Source organism: Pseudophryne corroboree, chromosome 7 (genome assembly GCF_028390025.1).
Source record: "Pseudophryne corroboree isolate aPseCor3 chromosome 7, aPseCor3.hap2, whole genome shotgun sequence".
Lineage (NCBI taxonomy): Eukaryota > Metazoa > Chordata > Amphibia > Anura > Myobatrachidae > Pseudophryne > Pseudophryne corroboree.
Window position 1 is genome coordinate 67845142 of NC_086450.1, and position 17637 is coordinate 67862778.

Below are 17637 nucleotides of genomic sequence, written 5' to 3' on the forward strand. Positions count from 1 at the left end.
TGAGCAGCTCGGATGACATGACCCTCTCGGCAGAGCATGTAGAGAAACACTAGATTGGTCGGAGTGATGAAACTGACATTCCGCCAGTATTGATAGAGGAAGTTGTCAACAGCGGTTATCCATAGAGCAATATATGTTGGTGATAACTCCACGAATTCTTTACACCTGCGGCAGAGGAACTCCATTAGACAGCTGAACAGGTCACTGGTCGTTGCCTGCAACATATTGGATTTTGCAGGTGAGCGCACTTCCTGGTCTCTACCAGGTTCCTTGTCAGGAGCATCATGTGAGGCCTGTATTAAGGCTGGGAGATCCACACAGGATAGCATGGAATCCTTCCTGCTCTCAGTGATGAGGTGGGTAATGTTGGTTCCACCCATTTTGCCTTGCCTCCTCTTAGACATGAATCTCCTAAAGCGCGCGATGAGCGAACGTCTCTCGGCAGGTCTTGCAGTCTCGCTGTTCTCAGTGCGATGGTTCCCACTTGAGTCCCCATCAGGCCGCCTCGCCTTGCGGCAGCACGGAAATGGCATACAGTTCCACATTCTTATTCAAGGAATGCCAGCAAATCCGGTGTCTGTAATCTGTGGTGAGTCTGACTGTAAAACGTTATCCAATAGATACGGTCTAGATTCTTCCTTTTAATATGAGATAACGTCAGATGCTTTCACGTCTGTGAATGTAACGCTGAGATAATAGCGGGTCACTGGCTATGTCAGCTGGCACTGAAGTAATAATGTAACAGAAACTTAGGGTGTATGGCTGAATATTGGACATTTGGTGGATACATGTGATGGATGCTTAGAATCAGCACCTGATGTATTTTCTTAATAATCTTGTGCCTATCCTTGTTATGTAGTTTCTTTTCTTATATAATGTAGTATTGGTAAAACTGACCCTGTAGGTAAGTGCACAGTGGATCACAGGCTTGTATCCTTCTAATGCGACACACAGTTCAGTGGCTGACTATGTTGCAGTCTGCTGTTTCCTAAAGCATGGCTGCAAGACACATCACACACTTACACTGTCACCCCATATCTATCTCCCTACCTTATATCTATATAGGTCATATCTATCTCATATCTATCTCCCTACCTTATATCTATATAGGTCATATCTATCTCATATCTATCTCCCTACCTTATATCTGTATATATCTGGTCATATCTATCTCATATCTATCTCCCTACCTTATATCTGTATAGGTCATATCTATCTCATATCTATCTCCCTACCTTATATCTATATAGGTCATATCTATCTCATATCTATCTCCCTACCTTATATCTGTACAGGTCATATCTATCTCATATCTATCTTTCTACCTTATATCTATATAGGTCATATCTATCTCCCTACCTTATATCTGTATAGGTCATATCTATCTCATATCTATCTCCCTACCTTATATCTATATAGGTCATATCTATCTCATATCTATATCCCTACCTTATATCTGTATAGGTCATATCTATCTCCCTACCTTATATCTGTATAGGGGGTATCCGCTCATATCTATCTCTCTACCTTATATCTGTATAGGTCATATCTATCTCATATCTATCTCCCTACCTTATATCTGTATAGGTCATATCTATCTCATATCTATCTCCCTACATTATATCTGTATAGGTCATATCTATCTCATATCTATCTCCCTACCTTATATCTATATACAGTAGGTCATATATATCTCATATCTATCTCCGTACACTATATCTATATAGGTCATATCTATCTCATATCTATATCCCTACCTTATATCTATATAGGTCATATCTATCTTTCTACCTTATAGCTGTATAGGTCATATCTATCTCCCTACCTTATATCTGTATAGGTCATATCTATCTCATATCTATCTCCCTAGGTTATATCTGTATAGGTCATATCTATCTCATATCTATCTCCCTACCTTATATCTATATAGGTCATATATATCTCATATCTGTCTCCGTACACTATATCAATATAGGTCATATCTATCTCATATCTATCTCCCTACCTTATATCTATATAGGTCATATCTATCTTTCTACCTTATAGCTGTATAGGTCATATCTATCTCCCTACCTTATATCTGTATAGGTCATATCTATCTCATATCTATCTCCCTACCTTATATCTATATAGGTCATATCTATCTCATATCTATCTCCCTACCTTATATCTAAATAGGTCATATCTATCTCATATCTATCTCCCTACCTTATATCTGTACAGGTCATATCTATCTCATATCTATCTTTCTACCTTATATCTATATAGGTTATATCTATCTATTATCTATCTCCCTACCTTATATCTGTATAGGTCATATCTATCTCATATCTATCTCCCTACCTTATATCTGTATAGGTCATATCTATCTCATATCTATCTCCCTACCTTATATCTGTATAGGTCATATCTATCTCATATCTATCTCCCTACCTTATATCTGTATAGGTCATATCTATCTCCCTACCTTATATCTGTATAGGTCATATCTATCTCACATCTATCTCCCTACATTATATCTATATAGGTCATATCTATCTCATATCTATCTCCCTACCTTATATCTGTATAGGTCATATCTATCTCCCTACCTTATATCTGTATAGGGGGTATCCGCTCATATCTATCTCTCTACCTTATATCTGTATAGGTCATATCTATCTCATATCTATCTCCCTACCTTATATCTGTATAGGTTATATCTATCTCATATCTATCTCCCTACATTATATCTGTATAGGTCATATCTATCTCATATCTATCTCCCTACCTTATATCTATATAGGTCATATATATCTCATATCTATCTACGTACACTATATCTATATAGGTCATATCTATCTCATATCTATCTCCCTACCTTATATCTATATAGGTCATATCTATCTTTCTACCTTATAGCTGTATAGGTCATATCTATCTCCCTACCTTATATCTGTATAGGTCATATCAATCTCATATCTATCTCCCTACCTTATATTTATATAGATCATATCTATCTCCCTACCTTATATCTGTATAGGTCATATCTATCTCATATCTATCTCCCTACGTTATATCTGTATAGGTCATATCTATCTCATATCTATCTCCCTACCTTATATCTATATAGGTCATATATATCTCATATCTATCTCCGTACACTATATCTATATAGGTCATATCTATCTCATATCTATCTCCCTACCTTATATCTATATAGGTCATATCTATCTCATATCTATCTCCCTACCTTATATCTGTATATATCTGGTCATATCTATCTCATATCTATCTCCCTACCTTATATCTGTATAGGTCATATCTATCTCATATCTATCTCCCTACCTTATATCTATATAGGTCATATCTATCTCATATCTATCTCCCTACCTTATATCTGTACAGGTCATATCTATCTCATATCTATCTTTCTACCTTATATCTATATAGGTCATATCTATCTCCCTACCTTATATCTGTATAGGTCATATCTATCTCATATCTATCTCCCTACCTTATATCTATATAGGTCATATCTATCTCATATCTATATCCCTACCTTATATCTGTATAGGTCATATCTATCTCCCTACCTTATATCTGTATAGGGGGTATCCGCTCATATCTATCTCTCTACCTTATATCTGTATAGGTCATATCTATCTCATATCTATCTCCCTACCTTATATCTGTATAGGTCATATCTATCTCATATCTATCTCCCTACATTATATCTGTATAGGTCATATCTATCTCATATCTATCTCCCTACCTTATATCTATATACAGTAGGTCATATATATCTCATATCTATCTCCGTACACTATATCTATATAGGTCATATCTATCTCATATCTATATCCCTACCTTATATCTATATAGGTCATATCTATCTTTCTACCTTATAGCTGTATAGGTCATATCTATCTCCCTACCTTATAGCTGTATAGGTCATATCTATCTCATATCTATCTCCCTACCTTATATCTATATAGGTCATATCTATCTCATATCTATCTCCCTACCTTATATCTAAATAGGTCATATCTATCTCATATCTATCTCCCTACCTTATATCTGTACAGGTCATATCTATCTCATATCTATCGTTCTACCTTATATCTATATAGGTTATATCTATCTATTATCTATCTCCCTACCTTATATCTGTATAGGTCATATCTATCTCATATCTATCTCCCTACCTTATATTTGTATAGGTCATATCTATCTCATATCTATCTCCCTACATTATATCTGTATAGGTCATATCTATCTCATATCTATCTCCCTACCTTATATCTATATAGGTCATATCTATCTCATATCTATCTCCTTACCGTGTATCTATATATGTCCTGTCTATCTCATATCTATCTACGGGTTGGGTATGAAATACCGGCTGTCAGCATGCCAACAGTTACAACACCGACTGCAGCATCCCGACACTGTACACGGGTAAGTATTTTACCCCTCTCCTGCCCCCTACCATAACCCTTGGGGGGTGCCATCTAGGGCTAACCTGTGGGGAGGTGGCGGCTACGGCTAACAACCCCCCTTAGTGCATATACCCTGATACTCTCCTTCGACATTCCGGCAGTCTGTGTTCCGGTGTCTGTCACACAGCCGCCAGAATACAGGCCGCCGGGACGCCGACCACATCCCCTATCTCCAATTTATTATTCTTTTAGTAACAGTTTCTTCGATAGCGCAGCAAATTCTGTTGCGCTTTATATTTGGAAACAACAGAGATAAAACAAAACTGGGTAATAACAGTCATAGAGGCAGGAAGGCCCTGCTCGCAAGCAGGGGTGTAGCGAGAGTGGCTCCAGTGGAGCGCGAGCTCTGGGCACGGAATAGTTAGACGGCACGCTGCCACCCACCCACACACCCTTCCCACAGGCCACTGTACTGGCAGCCACAGAACAGGAGAAGCAGGGGGCACACACTGACTCGGAGACTAGGTAGGGAACAGGGCAGGCCAGAGGCGACAGCAGGAGACACTGACAGCCGGCACATGCCGGAGCTCTGCCCACCCTCTTTATATGTCTCACTGTCTGCTTGTAGCTGTGCAGCAGGGTTACTTCTGTCCTGCCCAGGCTGCTGTGCCATCTCTCTGCCCCGGCTGCTGCAGCACTTCTCTCTACATTGATGTTGCAGCACCTCTCTCTGCCTCTCAGGAAATTCTGGGACATTATTTTCATTGAAGCATAGTGGGATTATCAGGTCTGGATATCAGTTCTAGGGTTAAGGCATTGGGGACTATGGAATAGTGTATGTGGGGGTGGGGGTGGGGCAATTTTGATGCAGTATTTTCATTGAGAGTTTAGGGAGGGTTTGGGTCTGTGGGGGGGTCACATTTGGGGCATTATTTTAATTGAGATATTTGGAGATTATCAGATTACCATGAGCTCCACAAGGTCTACAACCACCCTTGTCACCAATTTAGGATTTTTAAATAGTGTTTCTTTTCAAATGTAACATGCCACCACGTGTTGGCTAGGCCTCCAATTCAGTATAGGGGAGGGTGTTACCAAAACATGCCTTTGCTCCGGCCACCTTGGCGCCTAGCTACACCTCTGCTATCTCACATACAGTATTTCTGATATTTATGTATTTATCTCTTTATTTCATATCTATCTAAGGGCAGATTAGATGGGCCAAGATCTTCTTATCTGCCAATAATTTATATGTATCTAAAATGGTGCTACTCCCTAAACTTTTGTACACTTTCCATAATTCACCAGTTCTTCTCCCCTCTGCTCTTTACAGACAGAAAAACTATCTAATTTCTTCCCTGGCTGTGGGACAATGTGTTCCCTCCCTCACGCGCAGGTTCTTGACTCATTTCCCTAATGGTTTGTTGTAACAGTTTCACCGGGTTACTGCTAATCCTTACCGTACTCTTTTAAAAGAAGTGCTAGTATTGTGGGGTTGCAGGGGGAGGAGCTTAGAATTACAATGACAGTAGTTTGAGTGCCAAACTCCAGCTCATCTTGCAATCCCATGGTCCAGCGTCCCACAGCCTGCTTCAGAGAAAATGATTCAATGGTAAGTGACCAAAAATCCTCTTTTTGCAAATTAAGCTGAAAGTTGTCAAAAATGTCTGTCATGGCAAGTCTGACTGCGCATTTAGACTGTTCTAACTTAACAAAAAATGAATATTGCGTTGGTCCATGGTGGCTATGCCACTACCAATTCTTAAAGAACTGGTAACCCCATCGCCAAGGGGCCACGCCCGATAGCCATGCAATAACAGCCACGGGTGGGTTTCTTTGCCTTAGGTTCCCAAGCCTGAAATTGGGTTTCTTTGCCTTAGGTTCCCAAGCCTAAAATTGGGTTTCTTTTGCCTTAGGTTCCCAAGCCTGAAATGGGGTTTCTTTTGCCTTAGGTTCCCAAGCCTGAATTTGAGCTACTTTATGGTTCTCAAGCCAGAGCTGCAGAATTTTCATCAATGCTAACCACAATTACTGTTTACTGTTAGCCTCTACCACCTCTGATGGGAGGCTGATCCACTTTTGAGGCCGCACCGCCGGTTTTGGTAACGGGGCCTGTCCAGTATGATTTTAAGCTGATGTAATATCCTTCTGTCCACCCTCAGCTTTAAGATCCTCAAAGACCTGGGCAAAATACTGGGGGTCAGCATGGAAGCGGAGCATCTTTGCACTCATTAGGTTGATAACATAGAGGCAACGACTCCAAAAGGCTTCCTTCGAGCATTCAACAGGGAACGGCATCAGTGGGTAGGAGAGCTCACTGCCCACGTATGCATAGGATACATACAGACATGTTGATAGACTTGCGATTAGCTCCCACTCACTGAGCAGCTCGGATGACATGACCTCTCGGCAGAGCATGTAGAGAAACACTAGATTGGTCGGAGTGATGAAACTGACATTCCGCCAGTATTGAAAGAGGAAGTTGTCAACAGCGGTTATCCATAGAGCAATATATGTTGGTGATAACTCCACGAATTCTTCACACCTGCGGCAGAGGAACTCCATTAGACAGCTGAACAGGTCGCTGGTCGATGCCTGCACCATATTGGATTTTGCAGGTGAGCGCACTTCCTGGTCTCTACCAGGTTCCTTGTCAGGAGCATCATGCGAGGCCTGTTTTAAGGCTGGGAGATCCACACAGGATAGCATGGAATCCTTCCTGCTCTCAGTGATGAGGTGGGTAATGTTGGTTCCACCCATTTTGCCTTGCCTCCTCTTAGACATGAATCTCCTAAAGCGCGCGATGAGCGAACGTCTCTCGGCAGGTCTTGCAGTCTCGCTGTTCTCAGTGCGATGATTCCCACTTGAGTCCTCATCAGGCCGCCTCACCTTGCGGCAGCACGGAAATGGCATACAGTTCCACATTCTTATTCAAGGAATGCCAGCAAATCCGGTGTCTGTAATCTGTGGTGAGTCTGATTGTAAAACGTTATCCAATAGCTACGGTCTGTTTCCAGCACGTGACTGATGCTGCCCGGTTCAACACTGGGCAGCAATTGAGTCCAGCAGGTCGTAATCAGAGGTTTTCCCTGCTTACTGTGGCATTGTGACATCACTGTGATGCAACTGAGCTGGTGATTGTGATGCGTTGTTCATGCAAATGAGCTGGTGACTTTTGTGCCTTTATATGAAAATGAGCTACATGTAGGCAATTCAACAAGTGCTGAAAATTGGTGAAAATGTAGAAGGTATTATCCCCTCATTACAGCCCTGTAAGGGAGGGAATATATGTAAAATAAATAAACAATAAGATATTTTGAATAATCTGAGAGATAAATAATTAGTTGAAAATAAAACAAATACAAAATTATTTCCCTTCAGCAATGGATCCATAACGCTTCTCCTACTCTTTCTGTGTTTTAAGAAAAATGATTTTTCCTTTTAATATAAGATAACGTCAGATGCTTTCATGTCTGTGAATGTAACGCTGAGAAAATAGCGGGTCACTGGCTATGTCAGCTGGCACTGAAGTAATAATGTAACAGAAACTGCGGGTGTATGGCTGAATATTGGACATTTGGTGGATACATGTGATGGATGCTTAGAATCAGCACCTGATGTATTTTCTTAATAATCTTGTGCCTATCCTTGTTATGTAGTTTCTTTTCTTATATAATGTAGTATTGGTAAAACTGACCCTGTAGGTAAGTGCACAGTGGATCACAGACTTGTATCCTTCTAATGCGACACACAGTTCAGTGGCTGACTATGTTGCAGTCTGCTGTTTCCTAAAGCATGGCTGCAGGACGCATCACACACTTACACTGTCACCCCATATCTATCTCCATACCTTATATCTATATAGGTCATATCTATCTCATATCTATCTCCCTACATTATATCTGTATAGGTCATATCTATCTCATATCTATCTCCCTACTTTATATCTATATAGGTCATATCTATCTCATATCTATCTCCCTACCTTATATCTATATAGGTCATATCTATCTCATATCTATCTCCCTACCTTATATCTATATAGGTCATATCTATCTCCCTACCTTATATCTGTATAGGTCATATCTATCTCATATCTATCTCCCTACCTTATATCTATATAGGTCATATCCAGTGCTTAAAGTGGTCCTGGAGAGGTGGGGGAACTCACCTCCCCCAAGACCCCGTGCGCCGAAGATGCGCGCGGCGCAGAAATGGGTGTGACCTTACAAGGAAGGGGCGTGTCCACACAAAAGTTGCAGTTGGAAAAAAGCGCAGGAGGTGAGTACCCGGGTGGCATGGGTGTTGCCTGGGGTGCACTGTGACTCACAGTGCACCCCAGGCAACCCCCATGCCACCCGGGTACTCACCTCCTGCGCTTTTTTCCAACTGCAACTTTTGTGTGGCCACGCCCCTTCCTTGTAAGGTCACACCCATTTCTGACACATGAAACATTATAAACATTAAAGTATTCACAGTCAATGGCAGGTGCACTCATACCTTTTTCAGAGGCACTGCCCTAATAGACTGAAGCTGCAGGACACGGACCCCATCCCTGATTAGCAGCTACTAGGTGGTCACCTCCGATAAGCAGCAGCTCCTGCTGGAAAACTGTGCCACCATGTAATACATTAGTAATCCCACGACTTGGCTTACCCTGGCAGGAGAGAGGTGGAGGTGGGACCCCATAGGAGATGCGGTGTTAGTAGCGGCTGGGGAAGGAGATGCGGTGTGACTGAGTGACGGCTGGGGGTGAGATGTGATGTGAGAGGACCGGGCAGGGCTGCTATTGGAGAAAGCGAGGCTGCACTTTGATTGTGCGCCATTCACGGCTCCCAGACCGCCAGCTAATGAGAAGCTGACACTTGGCAGCTTCTCATTGGCTGGCGGTCCGCGAGCCATGATTGGCTCACGCCCGATTTTAAAAATGCCGCCCCTTCTTTTGATTGGTGAAGCAGCCGGTCCGCGAGCCAGGATTGGCTGGCGGCCGCTGCCACCTTTACAATGCAGTGGGGACCAGATGCTGTGGCCGGACGGAGGCGGAACTGGTTCCGCCTGCAATTAGAGGTGACGGAACGCAGTTCCGCCCCGTTCCGGCCCACTTTAACCACTGGTCATATCTATTTCATATCTATCTCCCTACCTTATATCTATATAGGTCATATCTATCTCATATCTATCTCTCTACCTTATATCTATATAGGTCATATCTATCTCATATCTATCTCCCTACCTTATATCTGTATAGGTCATATCTATCTCCCTACCTTATATCTGTATAGGTCATATCTATCTCATATCTATCTCCCTACCTTATATCTATATAGGTCATATCTATCTCATATCTATCTCCCTACCTTATATCTGTATAGGTCATATCTATCTCATATCTATCTCCCTACGTTATATCTGTATAGGTCATATCTATCTCATATCTATCTCCCTACCTTATATCTATATAGGTCATATATATCTCATATCTATCTCCGTACATTATATCTATATAGGTCATATCTATCTCATATCTATCTCCCTACCTTATATCTATATAGGTCATATCTATCTTTCTACCTTATAGCTGTATAGGTCATATCTATCTCCCTACCTTATTGTCAGGAATCGACTCACCAAGCTGACATCCGTCCGCCGTTGCGGACTCCGACCTGGCTCCCTGCGGTCACCTGTCGTCCGTGTCCCTGCCTCTGGACGCCATCACGGGCCTGGGAGCGCTCCTGAGACAGCAGGCGTGTAGCACGCCGCGTTCCCGCTAGGCCGCGGCATGGGCGCCGCCATGACAGTTCACAACAACCAGCATACAGCGGCCAATCCGGTGCTTGGCCGCACCCACTTTCCCTCACTCATCCAATGCCTGTGCACCAAGGGGTACATAAGAGACTGCAGGATCAGTCTGCAGGCATCCTGGACTTTGTGTCACTCCTGCGACCCATGTGAAAGGATCTGTACCTGTTCCTGGCTCCCTACTGAAAGACTTGTACTCCTGGTTACTCTGCACAGCTCCGTGGAACTTCAAGGCCCAGCAATACCTGCAACTTCAAACAGGCTTCACACTCATCACCACCTTGTGTGCTTCAGCCTTGCAGTTGAGACTGACTCCAGGTGTGCTCCATTCCTCCACCTGTGATACAGCTTGCTGCTGTCAGTGCTTCACCACCTGCACTGTGGATAGTCAGACTCCTGCCTCTGCTACCAGGTTTGCCATTCAACATCTCACTGCCAAGTTTCATGTTTAAAACCTGCACTGGTTTCCAAACCAGAATCATCTCTACAAACACCTGTTCTTCTGTTTAACATATTACCGGTTATTATTTCTCCAGTCATCTGTCATCCTGTTGCCATAGACTTTCAGCTATTACGCTGTGTGATTGACATTTCCATTTGTTATTATTATTTCTGCTGCCATTCTGTTTATATCATCTGCTAATAAATATCATTGCGCTCATGCGCAGGAACGTTATCCAGCCTCCTCGTTTTCTCCCAGCTACCTCCACTGACCCACTAGCGCCCCCTCCGGGGACACAGCCAAAACACAATCTGACAGTAAGTCCAGGAACGATGGACTCGGATGGTGGACGGAGTGTGGGGTCAGAGGCCTTGCAAAATCTGGTCTCCCGTCTGGATGGTCAAGAGGCTGCGCAGCAGCAGATGTTTCAATTCCTGCAAGGGATGTCCTCCCGGATTGATACACTACAGCAATCCCTGCCTAGTGTACTCACTCCTACTGTTCCTGTTACTCCAGCACCTGCCAGTGCTGTGAGTTCCTCTATGCCGGCTGCATCAGCTCCAGTGTCACGTCTGCACCTGCCCGTGCCAAGCAAGTATGATGGCAGTCCAAAGTTATGTCGCGGGTTTCTCAACCAATGTGAAATCCAGTTTGAGTTGTTGCCACATAATTTCCCCACGCCAAGATCCAAGGTTGCCTACATCATCTCCTTACTTTCTGGATCTGCTCTGAGCTGGGTGTCTCCTCTGTGGGAACGTGCTGACCCTCTGATTAACAACTACACAGACTTCGTGTCAACCTTCAGACGGATCTTTGACGAGCCGGGTCGTGCAACATCAGCTTCCGCTGACCTGATTCAACTTCGTCAAGGTACCCGTAGCATGGGACAATATGTCATTCAGTTCCAGACGTTGGCCGCAGAGATTCAGTGGAATAATCAGGCCCTGGTAGCAGCTTTCTGGCATGGACTTTCTGACCGGATCAAAGATGAACTGGCGACCCGCGACCTTCCTGTACAATTGTCTGAATTGATTTCCTTGTGCATTAAGTTGGACTCTCGCATCCGCGAACGCAATAATGAACGCGCTCGGAGTGAGCCACGCAGATCAAGGATGATACCTTCGGTACAGTTCCAGTCTCCTTCTTCTGACGAGCCTATGCAGGTAAATAGGTCCCGCCTAACTCCTGAAGAGCGGACAAGAAGAATGCGTGAGAGTCTCTGTCTGTACTGTGCGGCTGCGGGCCATCAGATTAACTCCTGCACAGTGCGTTCGGGAAACGCCAGATCCTGACTTGTAAAGGAGGAGTCAAGTTGGGATCTTTTAGTCAAGCTCCTTCTAAACAAGACCTTATCCTTCCTGTGACGTTAGAGACTTCAGTTGGGCTCCAGTCCGCATCAGCATTAGTGGACTGTGGAGCTGCAGGTAACTTCATCACCCAAGCTGCGGTAAATAAATTTTGCTTATCTATATGTGAACTTTCCTGTCCAGTTTATATTACCGCTGTGGATGGTAGTCGAATCTCCAAGGGGAATATTTCTCATCAAACTGCCCCAGTGGTTCTGGGAGTTGGATTCCTACACTCTGAACTGATTAAGTTCTTAGTCATCCCTCAAGCCACCCAGGAGATCGTCTTGGGCATGCCCTGGCTCCAGCTACATAATCCACAGTTTGACTGGTCAACGTTGCAGCTTACCTCATGGGGTTCACATTGCCATCAGTCCTGTTTAGCCCAAGTGTGTCCCATAAAGTCTACCGAAGTTAAGACACAGTCAAGTCTCCCAGCAGTTTATCAAGATTTCTCAGATGTCTTCAGTGAGAAGGCCGCTGATGTCCTACCGCCCCATAGGGAATGGGATTGTCCCATCGATCTCCTTCCTGGCAAGAAGCCACCTAGGGGGCGCACCTACCCGTTGTCTGTTCCTGAAACCGAGGCGATGAGTGAATATATCAGGGAGAATCTACAAAAGGGATTCATCCGCCCTTCATCATCACCCGCTGGTGCAGGTTTCTTCTTTGTTAAAAAGAAGGATGGAGGACTGCGTCCATGCATTGACTACCGGGGTCTCAATGACATTACCATTAAAAATAGTTATCCATTACCACTCATTACCGAATTATTTGACAGAGTTAAAGGAGCCCGCATCTTCACCAAGTTAGATCTCCGCGGTGCCTACAATCTCATCAGAATCCGGAGTGGTGACGAGTGGAAGACAGCTTTTAACACTCGAGATGGCCATTACGAATACCTGGTAATGCCATTTGGGTTGAGTAATGCTCCAGCAGTGTTCCAACACTTTGTGAACGAAATCTTTCGTGATGTCCTGTATAAGTACCTCGTTGTTTACTTGGATGATATCCTCATCTTCTCCCAAGACCTGCCATCTCATCGTCTACAAGTCCGTGAAGTCCTCCGACGTCTTCGTGAGAACCGGCTCTACGGTAAACTTTCTAAATGCACCTTTGAAGTTCCCTCTATACCCTTCCTGGGTTATATAATTTCCGGATCGGATCTTCAGATGGACCCGACAAAATTGGAAGCTATTGCCAATTGGTCCATTCCAAATTCTCTCAAGTCTATCCAGCGGTTCCTGGGTTTTGCCAACTACTATAGGAAATTTATTCGGGGATTCTCCACTCTCATCGCTCCTATTACCAACCTGACTCGGAAAGGGGCAAACCATTCCAACTGGTCAGAAGAAGCCTTAGCAGCCTTCCAGAAGATCAAACTGGCCTTTATGTCTGCTCCAGTTCTGTCTCAGCCAGATGTAAACAGACCGTTCGAGTTGGAGGTGGACGCCTCTACAGTTGGGGTTGGAGCTGTTCTCTCCCAGAAGGGAACCGATGGGAAAGTCCACCCTTGTGGATTTTATTCTCGCAAATTCCTTCCTGCAGAAGCTAACTACTCCGTTGGAGACCAAGAACTACTGGCGATCAAGCTGGCTCTCGAGGAATGGAGATACCTCCTAGAAGGGGCCAAACATCCGTTCAACATCTACACGGATCATAAAAACCTGCTATACTTAAAGGCAGCTCAGTGCCTTAATCCTCGCCAGTCCAGGTGGGCTATGTTTTTCTCACGTTTTAATTTTAAGCTTCATTTCCGCCCAGGTTCGCAGAATGTTAAAGCTGACGCTTTATCCCGATCTATGGAATCCGAAGAGGAAACGCCTGACTCAGTGCCTCATTCCATCCTGAGTCCAGTGGTGTTCGCTGCATCTCAAGTCTCCCCAGCTCCTCCTCCTGGTAAGACTTTTGTTTCCCCAGAACTCCGTCCCAAGTTGCTATCTTGGGCTCATCAATCCAAGTTCACCGGTCATCCTGGTGTCCTGAAGACCTTCAAGTTTCTCTCCGAGACGTACTGGTGGCCTAAGATGAAGGCTGACATCAAGGATTTCGTGGCATCCTGTCCTAAGTGTGTGCAGCATAAGACTCCTCGTCAGTCTCCAGCAGGTCAGTTACAACCATTGTCTGTTCCTAGTCGTCCCTGGTCACACCTGTCCATGGATTTTATCACCGACCTTCCTCCTTCTCAAGGATACAATACCATCTGGGTTGTAGTGGACAGATTCACCAAGATGGCTCATTTTGTTCCTCTCCAGGGTCTCCCTTCTGCCCCGAAACTTGCCCAAATCTTCCTACGGGAGATTTTCCGCTTACATGGTCTACCCTCGGAAATAATATCTGACCGGGGGGTACAGTTTGTAGCGAGGTTTTGGAGGGCCCTCTGTTCTGCCATGCAAGTCAAGCTGAAGTTTTCGTCATCGTACCATCCTCAGACGAATGGGCAGACAGAGAGGGTTAATCAAGAACTTGAGACGTTTTTAAGATTGTATGTTTCATCTTCCCAGGATGACTGGTTCGATCTGCTCCCATGGGCCGAGTTTGCCCACAACTTCCGCTATCATACTGCTACTGAAACAACACCATTCTTCGCAGTATATGGGCAACATCCCCGTGTTCCAGACTTCCAAGAACTCCCTCATATGGATGTTCCTGCTGCCACTACTGCTCTGACTCAGTTCTCATTAATTTGGAGAAAGATTCACGTGTCTCTCAAAAAGGCCTCCAGCCGGTACAAGTACTTTGCCGACCGCAAGAGACGTGCGGTTCCTAACCTGAAACCTGGGGACAAGGTTTGGCTGTCAACCCGTAACCTCCGTCTTAGGGTTCCGTCCATGAAGTTTGCACCCCGTTTCATTGGTCCTTTCCCTGTCGAAAGAGTCATCAACCCTGTGGCCTATAAACTGAAGTTACCACCTTCTCTTCGAATACCTAACGCTTTTCATGTTTCTCTCCTCAGACCTCTAGTCCTGAACCGTTTTCAGAGTGCCCTTCCAGTTGGCCCCAAAATTCGAACTCAGCGGGGCGTGGAATTCGAGATTGGCAAAATTCTGGACTCTCGTTGCCGGTATGGACGTCTCCAGTACTTGGTCGATTGGTCCGGTTATGGCCCAGAGGAAAGAAGTTGGGTAAATTCATCGGATGTCCATGCTCCAAGGTTGGTCCGTGTCTTCCACAGCACTCATCCATCCAAGCCACGTGGGTGTTCGGTGTCCACCCTTAAAGGGGGGGGTACTGTCAGGAATCGACTCACCAAGCTGACATCCGTCCGCCGTTGCGGACTCCGACCTGGCTCCCTGCGGTCACCTGTCGTCCGTGTCCCTGCCTCTGGACGCCATCACGGGCCTGGGAGCGCTCCTGAGACAGCAGGCGTGTAGCACGCCGCGTTCCCGCTAGGCCGCGGCATGGGCGCCGCCATGACAGTTCACAACAACCAGCATACAGCGGCCAATCCGGTGCTTGGCCGCACCCACTTTCCCTCACTCATCCAATGCCTGTGCACCAAGGGGTACATAAGAGACTGCAGGATCAGTCTGCAGGCATCCTGGACTTTGTGTCACTCCTGCGACCCATGTGAAAGGATCTGTACCTGTTCCTTCCGTGTTCCTGGCTCCCTACTGAAAGACTTGTACTCCTGGTTACTCTGCACAGCTCCGTGGAACTTCAAGGCCCAGCAATACCTGCAACTTCAAACAGGCTTCACACTCATCACCACCTTGTGTGCTTCAGCCTTGCAGTTGAGACTGACTCCAGGTGTGCTCCATTCCTCCACCTGTGATACAGCTTGCTGCTGTCAGTGCTTCACCACCTGCACTGTGGATAGTCAGACTCCTGCCTCTGCTACCAGGTTTGCCATTCAACATCTCACTGCCAAGTTTCATGTTTAAAACCTGCACTGGTTTCCAAACCAGAATCATCTCTACAAACACCTGTTCTTCTGTTTAACATATTACCGGTTATTATTTCTCCAGTCATCTGTCATCCTGTTGCCATAGACTTTCAGCTATTACGCTGTGTGATTGACATTTCCATTTGTTATTATTATTTCTGCTGCCATTCTGTTTATATCATCTGCTAATAAATATCATTGCGCTCATGCGCAGGAACGTTATCCAGCCTCCTCGTTTTCTCCCAGCTACCTCCACTGACCCACTAGCGCCCCCTCCGGGGACACAGCCAAAACACAATCTGACACTTATATCTGTATAGGTCATATCTATCTCATATCTATCTCCCTACCTTATATCTGTATAGGTCATATCTATCTCATATCTATCTCCCTAAAGCCCAGTACCCACGGGCCGATATAGGAGAGATGTGTGCTGAGCGAAGCACTCAGCACACATCTCTCCTGCCGCTCAGCACAGCGCGATCTGTGCTGAGCGTGCGGGGGGAGACGGGGGGGCCGCTCACTTCACCCAGCGGGTGAAGTGAGCGACCCGCTAGATTGGCCTGCATGCAGGCCAATCTAGCAGCGGCGATAGCGATGTGCGGGGCCGCGCATCGCTATCGCCGAGGGGGCTACACACGGAGCGATCATCCCGATATTCTAAGCAATCTAGTCAGATTGCTTAGAATATCGCGCCGTGAGTACCCCCCTTACCTTATATCTAAATAGGTCATATCTATCTCATATCTATCTCCCTACCTTATATCTGTACAGGTCATATCTATCTCATATCTATCTCCCTACCTTATATCTGTATAGGTCATATCTATCTCCCTACCTTATATCTGTATAGGTCATATCTATCTCATATCTATCTCCCTACCTTATATCTATATTAGAGATGAGCGGGTTCGGTTCCTCGGAATCCGAATCCGCCCGAACTTCATTTTTATTTTACACGGGGCCGAGCGACTCGGATCTTCCCGCCTTGCTAGGTTAACCCGAGCGCGCCCGAACGTCATCATCCCGCTGTCGGATTCTCGCGATGCTCGGATTCTATCGCGAGACTCGGATTCTATATAAGGAGCCGCGCGTCGCCGCCATTTTCACACGTGCATTGAGATTCATAGGGAGAGGACGTGGCTGGCGTCCTCTCCGTTTATAGAGAAGAGAGTGAGACTAGAGTAGAGAGAGACACAGTAGTAATTTTGGGGAGCATTAGGAGGAGTACTACTACTTGCTGAAGTGATAGATAGTGTGACTGTATAATGTATATCTGACTTGTGGGGGAGACACTGACAGTGGGGAGCAGTTAGAGTCTGAGAGCAGGACTCAGGAGTACATATAACGTACAGTGCACACTTTTGCTGCCAGAGTGCCACACTGCCATTGTGACCACACTGACCACCAGTATAATATATATTGTGATTGTCTGCTTAGGAGTACTACTTGCAAGTTGCTGATAGTGTGACCAGTGACCTGACCACCAGTTTAATAATCACCACCAGTTTAATATATATATATATATATATATATATATATAATTGTATATAATATATATATAATATTGTATACCACCTACCCGTTTTTTTTTTCTTTCTTCTTCTTTATACATACTACTATAGTAGCTTACTGTAGCAGTCTGCGGTGCTGCTGAGCTGACAGTGTCCAGCAGGTCCGTTATCAGTCATTACATAATAAATATATATACCTGTCCGGCTGCAGTACTAGTGATATTTTATA

At 44.9% G+C, this 17637-nt stretch overlaps 1 protein-coding gene across 1 annotated transcript; it reads right to left on the reverse strand.

Annotated features, from left to right (window-relative positions):
* Positions 1 to 6449: 6449 nt before the first annotated feature.
* LOC134944012 (cyclin-dependent kinase 5 activator 1-like) lies at positions 6450 to 7346 on the reverse strand. Its single transcript, XM_063932555.1, has one exon. It carries the CDS (start codon positions 7344 to 7346, stop codon positions 6549 to 6551), a length of 798 nt encoding a protein of 265 aa, XP_063788625.1. The 3' UTR covers positions 6450 to 6548.
* Positions 7347 to 17637: the final 10291 nt, after the last annotated feature.

Coding starts and splice junctions, on each gene's coding strand:
- LOC134944012 (XM_063932555.1), bottom strand. CDS start 7,346: ATGTGGAACTGTATGCCATTTCCGTGCTGCCGCAAGGTGAGGCGGCCT.